The following is a 17338-nucleotide window of genomic DNA, read 5'->3' on the forward strand; positions in this document are numbered from 1 at the left end:
GTCAGTGGGCCTTGTGCATGCCTACTTAGTAGTCTGAAGTCAACTACTCTCACTAAAGGGGCTGTTTAGCTCTGATCAAGAGGCCAGTCAACTGGCCCGTGGAGTCACTCTAATGGTCCTAGGTTCAAGATGCAGGCCCAGTCCTTCTCACACAGGCAGCAGGGCAACAGAGTAGCAGTCCTTTTTGCAGAGCAGCACAGCAATCCTTATCAGTCTTCCACAGGTCCAAAGGTGTACTGAAGAGTTGGGTCCAAGGGTGCCCACTCTGAAGGTGCTGTTGAATTTCCTGCCTCCCTGCGCTGAACCCAGCGTGTCTGGGGTCACAAAATACTACTGCCAAACCCTTTATGAGAATGCTCAGGCAGAACCTTTGTGAAGTGTAAGTTTGGTAGGTGACAGCTCCTCCTCAAGTCAGAGATGGTCCATCCTGCCAACACCTGTTCCCCCTTTGTCTCAACCTGGGAGCAATATACAAAGACCAACTGCCAGATACACCTAGTCACATGAGCCAGGATACATGTACCATATGGTTAGAACAAGAAAATGCCTACTTTTTACAAGTTGAAGACACAAAGGGGGTTTGTCCTAGGGTGGTTGGGTAGGGCCGAGACCATTTTTAGAAGAAGAAAGAACCCAACTGGTGCTGAAATGAATTTTCCAGACTAAGAGCATTCGCTTATTCTAATGTTTTGAAGCATTTATTAGCTAATCATTTATGCTTTTTTCAATTGATTCATTTAATTTGTAAAGCATGCCTAGCCATAAGACACAGCCTATTCACAGTGAGTTACAGATATTCAACAAACATTGTAAGGGTTAAGGGTTGTCAGCTGCTACACCAGGGAAGCATGATCAGATAGGATGCAAGTGCGGAGCGGTGCGTGTAAAGAAAAGAACGTTGGAATTGTTTAAAACGTGGTGCAGAATTTAAACATCAACAGCCATTATGAGAGACACGAATGACGCAAATCGCACTACATGCGACCCCCTCAAGCGAGAAAAAGTTATTTCTAACTTTTTAACTTTCTAACTTTTTAAGCCTGGGAACAAGAATGGAAATTCCTTTGGAGACATATACCCCTGTGAATACTTATGTTCAATAGAAAAGGTGTTCTACAGAATCCCACACACCTCGATAACCTAAGAAGAAATCACAATAAGTCAAAACGAAAACTAAAAATATAGTAAGGTTGCAGAATAAATCCAGGCTAAAGACCCGGAGGAGAACCCCTTAATTAGGATGGGGCTCAAAACGCGTTGGCGTCTATTACTGCTGGGATACATTTATCAATTAATTCTGATTTATTGCAGGGAGCAAGAGAAAATTAATTGCCTTTGCAGAAAAGTTATATACCCACTAGCTGACAACCCTTACTTTTCTACACAGAATCAGTACTGTATAGTTATATACTGGTTGTTGTATTTTAAACTGACTGGAAACAATTTCAATGCAGTTTACCATTTATGTTTGATGTATTATTGTTTATTGTGTATATGGAATATATTTCACTTATGTTGAAAGTTCATAATGTTGGTTAAAAATCTGTAACTCACTGTGAATAGAATGTGTCTGATGGCCAGGCATGCTTTACAAATGAAATGAATCAATTGAAAACAACATAAATAGTAAGCTTATAAATGCTTCAGAACATTTGAATAAGCGAATGCTCTTAGTCTGGGAAATTCATTTCAGCACCAGAAACTAGACGGTGGAGTTCTTTCTTCATAAAAAAAAAAGAATTTTTTTTAAAGTGGCATTTTTAGACCTGTGACTTAACATCCGACTTTACTATTAACGAGGGTTTCAGATTTCAATTCTTTAGACACTAGAATCAAACTTCCTATCTGCTCCCAAATGAAAATGATCGCTTATTAAATGTATGGAGGTAACCCATTGCTATGCTATTTGAGAGGTAGGCCTTGCAGTTGTGAAAAACAAATGTAAGATTTTCACTACCAAGACATGAAAAACTTAAAAATCAACTATTCAAATATACTGCAGTCTGCCCTGTGGACTGTTTAGGGCCTACACATGTACTAAAAATAAACTTTTAGGCCTGGCAAAAGTTTTATTTTACAGCTCGAACTGACAATTTAAGTGGGTGGTGCACCTTGTGCTGCAGGCCCACTATTAGCATTTAATTTACAGGCCCTGGGTACATGTAGTACCACTTTAGTAGGGACTTGCAAGTAAATTAAATGCGCTGATTGGGTGGAAGCCAATTCTACTATGTTTAAAGGAGAGAGCACTTTAGCAGTGGTTAGAAGTAGTAAAGTGCTCAGAGCCCTATAAGCCAACAACAATGGGTTCAGAAAACAAGAGGGTGAAGGCAAAACGTTTGGTGATGCCCCTACAGAAATGAGCAAGTCCAACAACTCAGTCCTTTGATGCCAGGTAACAGGGTTAAGGGGGAATGAAAGGAGATATAATCAAGAAATGTTCTCTCGGTCTTGGGCCGTCTTATACACCATACTAAATGGAAAGCATCCATTCTGTGCAACAAAAGAAGACTGCCTTCTTGACAATGATTTGATTTAGATATTGGGGCTAACACATTTCAGTAAAGCGAAACTCTGCTGTTCCATTCTGTTAAAAGAAAACACCCGACTGTGCTTCAAGCTGCCAAGTCCTCTAGAGTAAACACACAAAGCAGGTCAGAAAAAGCAAGCAGGAGAATGGCACAATTTTCCCAATATATCTAGTAACCAACTCACTCACACACAATCAAGCTATCCACATCAATGGAAAGAACAGTATTATTACATACCCTATATCCTTTACTTGTACAACAAAAGCAACAGTTTAAGTAAAATAAATCACTTTATTCTTCAATTAAAACCAGTTTATTAAAAAAGAGGCAAAGGCTCTTACAATGTAAAGGTAGTTAATATATCTGTTCTTGTCAGAACATCGTCATGGGACACAAAAGTTTCATACAATTCACAATAAAAACACATAAGGAAACAGGGAGACTACAAACAAAAGACAAATACTCTGTCATTGACTGGCCCACATACGTGATTGTTATATTTAAACACTGAGACCTGATACTATACAACCGGTTTAGCATTCAAGGTCACAGTTTATTCACAGACTGTGTTCCTTTTATAAAGCATTGACGCGTTTCGATGGAAGTTTTATATAGCCATCTTTTTCAAGACACAGTTATGCTTTGACTCTCACAAACAAGAATTAAAAGCTGGAACAGATAAGGCCACCTCTCATTGTTGTACTGTGAAACGAAGGTCACTCTTGATTAAAAATATCCCGAGGGCATATGCCTCCTGCTGTCTCGTACAGGTGGCCCCACTATGCAATATGTGGAAAGTCTTAGAACAAGCTATCAGTCGCCTGGTCTGCAGATATGGCACTTCTATGTTTATTAAGTTCACCAGTGTCGTTAGTCTTGGTTGGATGATCAGGTTAAAAAGTTCTTGTGGACTTCCATGTCAATCAGAGAGAACAGAAATACATGTATGTTCCAACTGGCGGTGCACCTTTTAAACTTTTGGATGCCCCAGCGGAAATCCTTTTTATTATTAGGGTTTCTGTTCGGCCGTGGTGTCCTCTCCTGTAATTGCCGTCATCGTCTGAGCTTAGGAAAATCCTTTTTCTTTAAAATACAGAACAGTACCCTATTCCTTTGGCGTAAGGGGTCCCTCTCGGCTTCTTACACAGTTTTTCCAAGCCATGCATAGGTCGTCTGCCAAGTTCTCTTCATAACACCTCCCTCAACAAAGTTTGCTGATTTGGCTTTTTTGATTGCAAATGGTGTTCCAATGCCCCACCCCCAACATCCCATCCACTGTGATAAATCCCTAATTAACTTCCTGGGCATAAGAAAGATTGCCTATTGCAACCGTTTTCAGCCAGTCCTACACAGTATGCCTTAGCCCTTTCAATCAAATCCTCAATTCTGAAACCTGCAGAGTTTTCTGCCTATTTATTATTATACCCACTTCTGACTTGTATCATAAGGTTTCTAGCTGCTACATACAAGGCACCCCTCAAACTATTTATCCATATCTATATCTAAAAGTCTTCCAATGGCACCTAATCTTCTAACCTCTCATTAGGTCTAAACACTTTACATTCTGCAAATATCTGCAAATGTATGCGCCCTATCTACTCTACATGCAACAGAATGTGCTTGTGATCAAGTACCTTTTTTGGAATGCCCCTCCTTACATTTTGTTTTGGGTTTGCATGCATTTGGACCTTGGACACTGAGACTGCCAGTCAGACTCTCGGTACACATTCTCTGGCCCCAAAGAATAGTGTAAAATTAGTTATGTCCAAATGGCTTGATAAATTCAAGTAAGGCCACAGTATTGGTATAGCAATGCTCTAGTGGTATAGTATACAACTTCATCAAATGTGGGAGGCAGTCTACATTTACACCACACCCATGAATTGTAATAAAAGACCGGCTTTGGGCCAATCATTGCAACCTGGATGATTGCAGTTTAAATACTGCAGTAGTACATGTCAAAAGAAACAGTTTTGGGGTTTAGAAAGTCATTCTTAAGTAGGTCTTGTAACCCACAAGGCTCGGTATTCAGTGTATTAAAGTGAGGCATACAAAATATTAAGAATACAATGTCTCTTCAGAAACTGGCCACAAAATACTCTGTGCTAAGGTGAGGTCTACCTTTCTGAACATATTTATGTTAAACACGGACCTAGTGTGAGAGAGGCCTAGGATCTGTGCTCTTTGCCAGACTGCCTTTCTCTGCTTTCGGTTGGGAGCTGGGAGACCCATTCCCACACCCAGTCAGGAATGGGTTCCAAGTTGTGACTTCTCACTTCAATAAGGCATGCGGAGAATGGAATTTGGGAACTTCTGCCCCTGAATCAAGTGTTCTACTGTTTTGAACGAGATCTTGTGGAACAGACTGCAGTTACTGCTTTCAAAGTGGTATGGTTGGTATGTGGGAATTCTGTTGGGATTAGATAACTGGTTATCAAGGATCGCTGGCCACAAATTGAATAAAAGCTGCTTCCACTCTCCAGCTCATCAGAACGCAACTGAATTTATTGAAGAGTAACAAGAAACAAGAAAAAAAGCTACCACTGGATTGGACTATGAAGAGGGCTGAGGCCTCCAGTATGCCACAGGGACAGTAAAAACTGAAGAAGGGCTTAACCTGCGTGGAAGAAGGCACAGTTCAGGTAGAAAAGCACTGCACTGGCCTGCTGAAGATTGGATTGTGTTGAAGCCCTCGCTGGAGACAGACATGTACCCACCGAGTCTTCTATGGAATCCAGAGAGCTGTAGGAGAGACAAGTAATAGGTTTGTCTCCACCAACAGACAGATGGCTTAGGCACTTTTTAGACCTAAGGAAAACCGGAGCAAGGTGCCAAAGAAACCTTACTCCCTTGGTGACAATGAATTGGCAATTCATCCCACTGTGTACTTTTTCCAAGCAAAGTTTGAAGCTACACTGAGACTGCCAAAAACATAACCAACCATGTGGAGCCTTCGAGGGATACTCCATCCTGCCTTGCCCTGTTGGATTACTTTGATAACTAAAAAAGCAACTTAAGTCAAAAGGCTAAAATTGGGACTGGGCCAAGGAAGCAAAGTCACCCAAGCAGTGAAGCAACATCAAAAGTTCCAGGATCCAGATCCATATGTTGAGTTCATGCTCTACTGAACATGGACTTAACATATTTGACTAAACGGGATCCTTACCATCTGACTGCACCCTACATTGAGATGATGGATCAGTTTGACTTCCAAAATAAGTAAGTAAATAAATAACTTTTGACCTGAGGGACCCGCTGGGCTAACATTACCCCCACTTAGCTTGAAGTCACGGGTAAATCCTGGTCAACTGCAACCATTCTCGTTTTGTGTTATACTGACTTTTTACATTTAAAACTTAGAAACATTGTTTCCTTTAACCAATTTTTGTCATATTGTGCTAATTTATTTCTACTTTTTGTTACTGAATTTGTGTTGAAATGTTTTACTTTGGTTTTCAAACTTTGTATATTGCGGATATTGTTTTAGTGCAGCTTAAATAATGAGCACATTCTCTGGGAAAGCCTGCTGATTTAGGTCATACAGGCCACAAGCGCTCTCGTTCACTTATCAGATATGCACTTTTGTTAGCACCTCCTTTAATCTCAAAACAGAATAACTGCATTCTTCCTCTTTGTCCCCGTTCTCCATCAACACACCACACAATTTTCTTACTATTCCTTGGCTCTCAAGAATTTTTATAGGCCTTCAAGCGTCAAAACTACGGCACTTCCATCAAGCTCAAAACAACCGCAATGCAATTAATGCAAGTTGGTAAAAAAGAACACACAGCTATCACCAAAGTACAATTTAAGAAAGTTTGTCACCCTTTAAAACTATTCCTAAATATAAAATAAATAAACTGAGTTGTGCTATACGTTTCCCAAAATCAGCTTTGTATTTATACACACTTTTTCCACTCTCCACATTCAGCTACATAATGTAATACCATACAATAACAAGAACCTTCCCACTTCCGATTCAAAAACTGTCGAAAGATCTTGGTTTTCAAGATCAAAATGTGCCCTCCGCTTTACATATGCCCCTGCACACCTTCACCTTCTTGTTTCCACCTTGTATGAACATGCTTCAAACATGACAGTCTAATGGCTCTATTTTAAATTATGAATTTTGTCTCAATTACTGCACCACTTTTTTTCATGATTGAGTGGCATATCCACAAGCTTGTCCTCACTTGGGAAAATTACAAGCCCTTAGGGTGAAAATGGAGCGCAGTCTATATTTTATTTCAGTGGAATATTTGCAAATTTGTGAAAGGGGTTATGTAGATTGCAACGGATTCCACAGCTTTTTATTTGCTTCCAAACTGGGAGTCGCATGTCGTGGTACCTTTCCCATGCTGACACAACAGGAGTAATCGGTCTAGTACTTATGCAAGGAAGCACAACATGCACATATCTTCTAAGCATAGTCCTGCCCCTCTTAGAATAATTCCTAAAAACTGGATTGTTCACACCCAAAAAGGAGCTCTACTGCCCTTCACTCAATAATGCCATGCAGTCTTCATATTATTGGTGGTTTGCTATAGACATGGAAACTCAACTCGATGTGGAGGGACCAACTTGGGGGTAGACTTATTGCTGCCAAATCAAACATTATTCTGTTGGGAGTAAAAATCAGATAGTGCCTACCACAAACTGAAATCGCACAACTTCCATGCTTTCTTTGCAAGTGGTTTTCACCACGTTGAGGGTGTTAAGCGCGAGGACAGCATTAGCAACATATTTTCCTTATCACCTCCAGGTTTTCCTTGCCCAGCTTGGCACAACATACTGGGGTGTTTGCTCAAATCTGCTCACGGATTCAGAATAGCTGTGGAGATCAGCGATTCTTTTGGCGGAGTTTGCAAAGGCTTTGACCCCTTGCACAATCGGACCCGACATTGCCATGTCAGCTGGCTGATAACTGTATTCAGTGGGCAAGCGGTTTGTAGTCAGGCAGAAAGGACCTAGTGTCCCTTAGTCTATCCAGTCACCTTTTAACTACTGTGTGGCGTCAGCCAGCTGTGGCCCGCAACAAAACACATGGGAGGAGTAGCTTGCCCTGCCACAGGCCATATTCAATCACTAATGGGGATTCTGACTGCAAACTCCTAGCGGCATCTTTTGTCGAATACTCTTCTTTAAGTTTTACTGAGAAGTGCATCCTATCCCTTCCAACCTCTGGAACAGTGACTGACAAGGAGTCAAATTATTTTGTCATTGGTGATGGATTGGAGCGAAAGATTAACTTAATCTAAATGAATTAGTTAGGCCAATCAGTCAAACGTCTCATAAAAAATAACAATAATTTGGATCGTAAGAAAAAATATGAATTTAAATAAGTCAGATGTCATAGACCTCAAACGAAATCTTTCCTTGGAGGGTTAATCCTACCCTAAGTGTCCTGATAGAATTAAAGATTTCCTTCTTACAAGCTAGAAACATTGACATTCTATTTGAAGACGAAGAAGCTTGTTTATTGTTTCTTATCACAATTAACTCCTTCCGTGCTCATGACGGCTCCCGGCCGTCATGAGTCACTGTAGGCGTGTGCTCATGACGGCCGGAGCCGTCCGAACGTTGCCCTTCTGCCCACGCGGTGTTAATTCCCCGCCTTTGCGGGAGAATTAATCAGTGGGCGGAGTTCGGACGGCTTCCGCCCGTCATGAGCACACGCCCACCGTGATTTATGACGGCCGGGAGCCGTCGTGAGTACCAGAGCGCCACACCCAACCCCGCCACCCACTCGCACCGCGTCGGAATTTGCCCCGCGACGAAGGAGTTAAGATCATATCAGCAACATGTTTATAACAAAATGTTTCAAACGAGGAGTCTCCAGACCAAACCACAGTCATGAAAATAACCTTCGAACTGGATCCTAAAATATTTCTGTAGACACAGCATCACTCTAGTTAAATGCACCCCGTGTTATTTCCGCATACATTTAACATTTAAACTTAATTCCAGTGCAACACACTAGTCTGTCCAGAGCTCAATGTCGAGGTCCATGGCTGCAGGCAAGACCTGCTTTATCAAAAAGCTTGAAAAGCTATTAAACCTCCTGAGAAGAACTGGAAAATAATCCATTCATTTACTAGCTGGGGATGGGAAACTCTCAAAGGTTATCCACAGAAAACCAAACTCTGGCAGAGCTTGCCAGAAGGTTCCTCTTAAAAGCGTATACCGCTTTGAGAAGAGAGCATTTTTGACCAGCACTGATGAGGCACAAGCATTACTTTCGGCAACTGCAGTGTCAACCTACATATATTCTAAAGTTCTGGAAGTGAGATTCTTTTAACAAGATGACAACTTACCGCATTTGACCAGCGAGAACATCAATGATGATCAGTTAGACGCCTCAAACAATCGAGAGAAACGATGACAAACTGAACAACCTCAGATAAACTGTGTTTTACAACTTTGGCTTTTCTAGTCTAAATAATAATTGCCTGTGCTTTATAGTCTGAGCAGCTGGGATCAGGAAGAGAAATCAAAGAAGAAAGGCGAGACAATGTATGAAACGGAATAGCTGAGGTATCCTTGATCCTATGAAAAGCCCTCCACCACAATGGATAAGGCTATGCCTTCTCTAAAGACATTTACATTTTTTTTAAAACAGGGTCAGTCATGGAAGTAGCCACAATGTTGATGGAAGCCTTGGCAAAGAAACGTGTCAATGGAGAGACCAGCACAGCCACAATATCATCTTTCCCACCATGGTGAGGATGAACTGAGAATGCAGAGTAGGGCAAGGAGCAATTCCTCAAGCAACAATGTTGCAGGAGATAAGCCCAACCCTTTTATCCTGCATCAGGGTTGGGGAAAAATAAGAGAATCCCTTGACAAGAATGAAAACTAACAAATGGGTTCCTATTAACTGCAGGGGAATTTAGAATAGACTTTATAGCATCCTGCCTTTTTAGCTGAGCCCTATACATTTCTTAGTGGATGACCAATGCCTGAGGACACTCCCGAGCTTTCTACAGCAACCGATTATTGATCTGTACAAAAGCTAAAGGAGTAACACACATTATAAACAGAATTCAATACCATTTTAGTATAGAAACATCCATGGAGAGCATCCATCTTCTCACAGATATTTAACGTGAAGGGTACTAGCGGTCAAACACCTATGAGCAATGTACTTGGCGACACACATTTCGAAACTGCACATAGGGCTCCTTCAGTTCACTAGCACAGGTCAGACCTGAGGTACTGTTAGATGAGTCTTCAGCATACAGGTAGTTATGAAGTTGCCAGTGGTAACGACACTAGGGTTGCGGGGGCAGGATCGCATTAATTGTAAACCTAAACAATGTGGTTTTCATGGATCAGGAGAGGTCCTTTTGCATTCACTGAGCAAATTGGCAACAAATCTGATGCAAGGCATAGGTGTTATAAATGTGCACAAGTCAGACAAAGAATTTCCTATGCTTTACACCAAACTGTTTCTACAATGCTCTTCTTATGAAAAAGCAAAATGTTTTCTATTAAAAGGGAAATGTATTGACTCCTAGAGCTGTACATTTATTCCTTTTGGAAACATGCTGTGGGGTTCTTAGTTTCTTCAAATCAAGCCCCTTCGCTACAGTGCAACAAGTGAAGATGCTTCACCCTTCCCCCCCTTTTACACATTTCTACGAGGCCGCTAGGTTAATGTTACCAATTGGTGATATAGACTCTCCTTCACTCAGCTGCCTGGAAGATTTTGTAGATACTGACAAATTTTGAGACTTTCTGGAATGGCTGCTCGCTGTATCAAGCAGTTGTGGCTCGAGGTAAGTAACCTACTCATAAAGGATGGAGCAGTTGTTTGGTAGAGCACGGTTGACCTCCTGTTCTGTGAAATATACTATAGATTTGAATTTGGTCACAGCTGTCAAACTGGTATGATTAATAAAATGAAGAACATAAAGGTTGCTCTCATCATCTATGCATTAGCCACTGGCAGGGACACAGAGTGAGACTAACATATTGGTGTGCCATTTGTTGACTGCCATCTGGATGCCTAGACCTAGGTGTAACACCCAGCTTTGGGATTTGAGCACATTTCTGGAAATGCTGTAGAGATGGCCTAGGAACAAGGATTAAACTAGTAAGGCCTTATCAGCAAAAGTGACGATGCTTTGAAGTATGAAGGAAATCAGACACACTAGCAGTGGACTCAGTGAGACAATCTTTACCCTGGAAGATGCAATATGATATTTAGGAGGGCCAAGTTCACAAGCGTACAGTTGTGCATCACCTTATCTGCATGTGGTGCCTACTTTAAAGATATACAATGCTGTCATTTGTCAAATCTGGCAGCAGGCTTCAATGCAGCTGCTGAATTTAAGAAAAAATCAAATTACTCCTGTGACCCCCGCGCACTAGTTTAATGGGTCATACAACAAACGAGGATGGTCATCTGCAGAGAGATTAATTATTCCTATGTTTCTAGACTCCTCACATTACTATCCCCCCGTCTAGTTTATCCGCTTAATGGCGGCGCGAATTCCGCCGTGGTTTTAATGAGTGGGCGGGGCCGCGCCAGCCAACGGACGTGCGCAGCACTACGGAGGTATTGCTCGCGACGGCCGTTGGCAGACGGGAGCACTTAAGGGGTCATTGTATTCCAGTGTTCCGGTCTTCATGAGCTCTTGTTTATTGTAAACTGTGTGTATGCCTTCTGTATTGATCAAAAGAAGATGGACAGGGCTGTTCCTGGGGGAAAGGAGGTTGTGTGGCGTGCTGGTCACGGGAAAGTGGAGGGGTGGAGGGGTGGTGGCTAGCGTGTGTAAGCCTACCACTGGGTATCCATTGTGTTGGATATAGGTGCCTCACACACCCTTGCAGGTGTCATGCTTCATCATAGGCAGTGCTCCTCGTTGGGTAGGCGGTGCAATTCCCAACGGGCACACCTCCTAGAGGGGCTCTTTGGCGGAGATCTTTTAAATCCAACTGCCTATGGGTGAAGTGTGGGTATGGGGCCAGGAGGGATGTAGACTGAATTGTGAATTAAAATGTAGCGATGGGTACCTGAGACTACTTTATTCGGGTGGTCCCTCGTTACAATTAAAAAGTGGAGCTAGTCTGGGTTTGTTGGAATGTAATGGTTCCTCGCTCTAGACTAGACTAAGAAGTGTAGGAAGTGGTCGACATGTTTCTCGCTGTGGTACATTGACTCGCGATTCATCAGGACCTAAGTGGTATAGTCTACAAACAGTGCCTTCTGTGTCATGGTCGAGATCTATAAATGTTAAATGAATGCGGAAATAAAATGGGGTGCATTTAACTAGAGTGATGCTGTGTCTACAGAAATATTTTAGGATACAGTTCGAAAGTTATTTTCATGACTGTGTTTTGGTCGGGAGACTCCAGGTTTGAAACATTTTGTTATAAACATGTTGCTCGTCTTGAAACAGAATGTCAATGTTTCTAGTTGTCAAAGGAAAGATTGTTTGAGGTCTGTGACATAGGACTTCTTTAAATTCATGTTTTTTCTTACGATCCATATTATTGTTATTTTTGATGAGGCGTTTGACTGATTGGCCTAACTAATTCATTTGGTCATCGGGCTCGGAGTTGAAGAAGACATAAAAGATGGTTAAGATTGCTTATTGCGTCTGGGCAGAGAAAAATGTGTGGATATGCTAGTGATTGGACTAATGTTGCAATGAACTAAGTGGCTGGATAAGATCACACGGTTCAATGTTTTCTAGGTAACGTGGTTCTTTTGCTGGCCAAGGGGGCTGACAGTAGTAAATATTGTTGAAAGTGTGATCTACTCCTATTAGTCACTAATAGAACTGAATCTTATCCAAAGAGTAAGTAGAAACATTCTCATTCCGCTACAGTCTTTGACTGAGCAGGCTAGCTAGCCAGGACCTAAAGGGCAATAAAAGCAGCCAAGCACACATTTTTCCCTCGGTCGCAAAGCAAGCTTCCTTAGATTCTATTCTCAGATGAATTGATTGGACAATATGCATAGATACTGGATCTCTTCGTCATGACACCGACCTGTCTGCTGCTCGTACTGAATGTTTATTTTTTTTAAACATGTGATGGCATTTACACTACATCTGCATATAACTTACAGGCCAATTTACATAGAGTCAGCTACAGATCAATATTTAGCTAATGTATCTTTGCATTGGACTGTCTTCATTACATGTCACATTAATAGGGAGTAAATAATTGAGTGCACATTTATCCCAAGTACAGGGTTTTGCATTGACGAATCTCATGTCGAATGAATTATGAAAATGAAGTGTTTTTACCTTTTCAGTTTTGTTTCTTTTTAGGTTTGCATCTACTAGTACTCCTACTTCATGCCTTCTCGTTCTCCTGTGCGCCATCTCAATGCACAGTCATCTCATTTACCCTGACTATTTGCACTGCGTTCCTCTACATACCCCCGAAACTGTCACCTTTCCTGCAAAATCGGGTTATGTTCATAGATTTCCCTCTCATTTATGGTGCCCTGCACATTCCCCAGTCTACTAATCCTCCACAAAACATGTTCTCATTGCGGACCTCACCTTCTGCTCTCTCCTCTAATTTATCTGGCTTCCCACTCCACATCTCAGGCTGATCTGCTCATCCCACCCTCTAACACCAACACACTTTCTTACTGTCTGGACCCCACGTATCCTGCCTTCTACCAGCGTCCCAGACCTCACACTGCCCAACTACCCCTGGTCCACCTTTTGCTCTTTGGAAACCCCATCATTCTAACCGTACACAGCCACTCCTTTTGGTGAACACCTGTTCTGCGTCAACCAGTGCATGATAATCTGGTAGAGTGAGAGATGAGAAGCAGTTATTGCACTACTTACTGGGGGCTTTGCTTAAGTTTCACTCATTGAAATCATTTGAAAGCTGTCTCCCTATTCAAACTCCTCCAAGGGTGCTCCTTACCAATGTAAGGGTCACACCTAGCCTGCAGTGAGATCTAGCATGCATACTGGCTAAACAGTTTGACCTTCCTACAAGCCCTAAATGGGATCCATGTCGTCTCCTGCACTAGAATTTGAAAGTAAAAGAACTGGCATCAAGCTTGTAGTCTGGAACTAAGTTTACAGGTGGCTGATGTGAGACAGATTCTTACACAGTGCACATATTGATACAGGTTGTGATTTAAGTAATTCTCTCTTACGTTGGTAAGTCAAAGTATGTTAAGCTGTCAAAAGCCCCCAATCCTACTAAATTATACAAATTCTGGTGTCCTTCCTTAACCACTTGGCTGCTAAGGGGTGTGTGCGAGGTCCATTGACTTTCCATTGAAATCAATGGAAAGTCCATGACGAGTTACCCTTGTCATTAGCGCTGAAGGGGTTAACACACACTTTGTTTATTTAGCCTGAATGCCTAGCCGATTACTCAATGTCTCAGTACACCCTTCTTAAAGAGACAATAGACCCTGAAAAATCACATTTTATTTGACTGTTGCGGCACATGAGATTCTGCTCATTGGCCCACTAATGGCCAAGGAGTTTCAGATCCCACCCAATTCAGTGTGGCAGAAATAGGACAACGCTTTGGAAATGGAACAGCGCAATTGGGCACCACACATTCCTGGGCACAAAGAATACCTCTTAAAGTGACCTACCCAGACCATTTTATCAGACTGTACAGAGGTATAATAATAAGACTGGTCTGTAGACATTGCCTGTACAGATCCCCTAGAGCAGTGCTTATTATCAGCAAAAAAAGTAAAAGACGAGTACATGGACTATATGTGTACACAGAATCTTTGAATAGGGTTTTTACTTCGAAGGCACTGGGCTCACGAATGGCGTGACATAGGTGTGTATGCCAAGACGTAGGCAAACCAAGAGGGTTCATTAATAGCCTGTAGATGGCACAGCCAGTGGTCTCCCCTTCACGTCAAGATTCAGGTTATATTAGGTGCATTTGTATAGCACATTGCTCCCATTTCCAAGTCCTGATCACTTTCGAAAAGTGAGCTCCCTTAAAGGTTCTGTATACTCATTGTCCAGAGTAAATACAGTCTTGTATTAGGTAGGCCTTCATGATTTTTTCAGAAACAAGTCATATTGGATTGGGCCGGCAGGTTCAGGATAGACTAATTCTTTGTTCAGTCCTGCATTATACGTATAGAGGCTGGTTAGAACTGGTTATGGACCCTCATAGAGCATTACATCCAGATCTGTGGGTGCTGAAGGACTCTGCAGTGTCTTTCATCTGCTCAGTGTCGCGTGGCCTTTCAGCTTGGAGGGATCTTTCGAATGATCTAGTTTAAGTGCAAACTAGTGAGATAATCTGTCTGTCGATACAGCAAGGAAGGATATGCAAGACCAATCATATCAAATCCTTAGAAAACAAGTGCATTTTTCAAGAATATAGTTGAATTTACTTGTAATGAGATTGAAATACTGACTACTGTTGTAACACTCTTCTGTTTAAAAAAAACAAAAAATAAGTTTTTAAAAAAGTGCCAAGTAGTGTCCATCTAGGTGTGGAACGCTTACAGTAAATTATTAAGGAGGGGTACTATGTAGGCTACAAAAACTATATCGATCTGCAGCTGATTCGGCAAAAGCGGAGACAATGAGACCATGACTTCTTTGGGTTGTGTCTAAAGAGTACAGTTTAGGGTGACCAACCGTCAGTTAATTTCACGGACCGTCCGTCATTTTAGTATGATGTTCACAAGGCGTCCGTAATTTGGGGATCTCAAATTACTGACACCTTACAGACATTGTAATAAAATCGAAATGGGAAATTTCAGTTAGGAATTCTGTTTCCCATGCGAGAGGCCCCGTGAGTTTATAAGATTTCGGGGCCTCTCGCACTTATCTGTTAAACTGAAGAGGCTGCCTTGCAGCAGCCTCTCCCGGACCTCCCTTGTGCAGAATGTGGAGTGGCCCATTGTCATTCTGAGCACTTGTAGAATGACAGTGGGCCCAATTGTAGTGACAGCATGTGGTGTGCCTTCTCCTGCATGGGACTGTCTAGGACAAAGCATTCTGCTTTTTTCTTGGCGCCATGCTGGAGAAAATAAAAATAACATAACTAACAGCGTTTTTCACTGCACATTTAAAAGACACATTTCAACATACAAAAGAAATACTATTTAATGTTTAGTGTTACTAGCACAAAAATTGATTGCCGAAAGGGCCCGATGTTGCTTTGCAAAGCTGCGCACATACTGAAACACTGTGAAGTGCACGATTGTCTCAACCTTATATAAACTTATTTTGACTTGTATTTATTTTGGATGTCTATTTACTTACTTATATATTATTGTGCCACCTCCTCTGCTATGTCTGTAAAACTTATGTTTTGTCCCAAATTTTTGTCCTGAATTTTGACCTTCTGTCCTGAATTTTTGTCCTGAATTTTGACCCTTTGTCCTGAATTTTTACATTGATCGTCCTGAATTTGCACCCATGGTAGTTGGTTACCCTAGTACAGTTGCGGCGGGGGATAACATGATTGGGATGTAATAATGAGGTGGCAAAGTCTCAAACTATGTGGCTTAGAGCAGTGTAGTTAGCAAAATAATACCAGCCATTCTGCCTGATGCACACGGTGGTGTAGTGGGAGAAAAGCAAACAGTACATTTTTAAAATAATCAATACATAAAGGACAGTGCTGCAAAACAACCCATAAAACAATGTAAACTTTAGAAATAACAATGCAAACTCATAGCGTAGTTGCATTAGACTTTGTACTGTAACAAATATACCATTGCCACTATTGACAGGCAGCGATTTACCAACACTTACCTCTGAATGGGGACGGGTATGTGTGCAGAATGAAGAAGGGCCCTCTCTGGATGGGTAATGGCAACATGCTGAAGAGTCTCCACCTCCACAGGTCCCAGCAGCAAACTGTGGTGCCCGTTCACCAAGCATGGTTCTTCCTTCTTCCAACCATTCAGCAGGTGTGCATCCGCGAGCTGCGTTTGTCGGCCATGGCATGGGATACGATCTTCCGCACATGCTTCACCGTCACAATGAGGGAGAGTCTAGGAGAAGAATCATGGTAGGAGTGAGGATTAATGTTGCATCTAGCTCCTAGAAGTACATGACATTCCTGAGGTGAGGAAGCGATCTGCAACTTAATCTTCACAAGGCCTTGCGGAAAAAGTATGGTGGGACATGTAGTGTTTTGCAAGCCTGATGACAAACAGCAGCAGAATGGTCATATGGGATGTAGAGATCTGCAAGCCAAGAGGAACTCTCATCATCATACACTGTACCGCAATTAGACCAAAACCACTGCCTGACTGGCCTAAGGAACGCCTCTTACAACTCACCACAGGTCACAATAACTGTAGTACAAACATGCAGTGGTAATACCATTCGGCGGTTGGGGAAAGGAGGAGCAGCAGGCAAGGCATACCTAGTTGCTCAGCGTTGTAGCTAAGAGTACCTGGACAAAGGAAGGGAGCACAAACATATTACAGTATATATAACGCTACAACCACAAAATAGAATACATTTAAACTTGCCAGTAGGTGAGACAAGGAGTACACGTGATGTCACTGGCAGAGTGGATCAGAAGTAAAATGAATGGGAGTGAGCCTGAAAGTAATAATGGGATCTACAGGTGTGCACACACTTGTCCAGTGCCGCATGGTGTTACCACTAATTGGTCACAGACGTTGGGCGGCAGGCCAGTAGGGTCACACGACCAGTAGGAGAGTTCAAAGAAGGGGCAGTCACAGCTAGTGCTTTCGCTCATTAACCAAGAATGATCACCTGCAGTGCTGCTGTGGGTGAGCCACCTTCCACAGATTAAGGAGGGGGTGTTGTGAGGAGGAAATCTGAGTAACACAGCTGCAGTGCACACTTGTC

The 17338-nt window shown here is 42.1% G+C and overlaps 1 protein-coding gene across 2 annotated transcripts in view; it reads right to left on the reverse strand.

The window, feature by feature from the left end:
• SLC2A4RG (SLC2A4 regulator) overlaps nucleotides 1-17338 on the reverse strand; it is a 351419-nt gene that overhangs the window by 285686 nt on the left and 48395 nt on the right. For both annotated transcript variants that reach the window (XM_078651682.1, XM_078651681.1), the window contains exon 2: nucleotides 16265-16506. In XM_078651682.1, the coding sequence (XP_078507808.1) occupies nucleotides 16265-16506 (242 nt within the window). The remainder of the gene's footprint in view (nucleotides 1-16264; nucleotides 16507-17338) is intronic.

Source organism: Lissotriton helveticus, chromosome 7, assembly GCF_964261635.1.
Source record: "Lissotriton helveticus chromosome 7, aLisHel1.1, whole genome shotgun sequence".
NCBI classification, from domain to species: domain Eukaryota; kingdom Metazoa; phylum Chordata; class Amphibia; order Caudata; family Salamandridae; genus Lissotriton; species Lissotriton helveticus.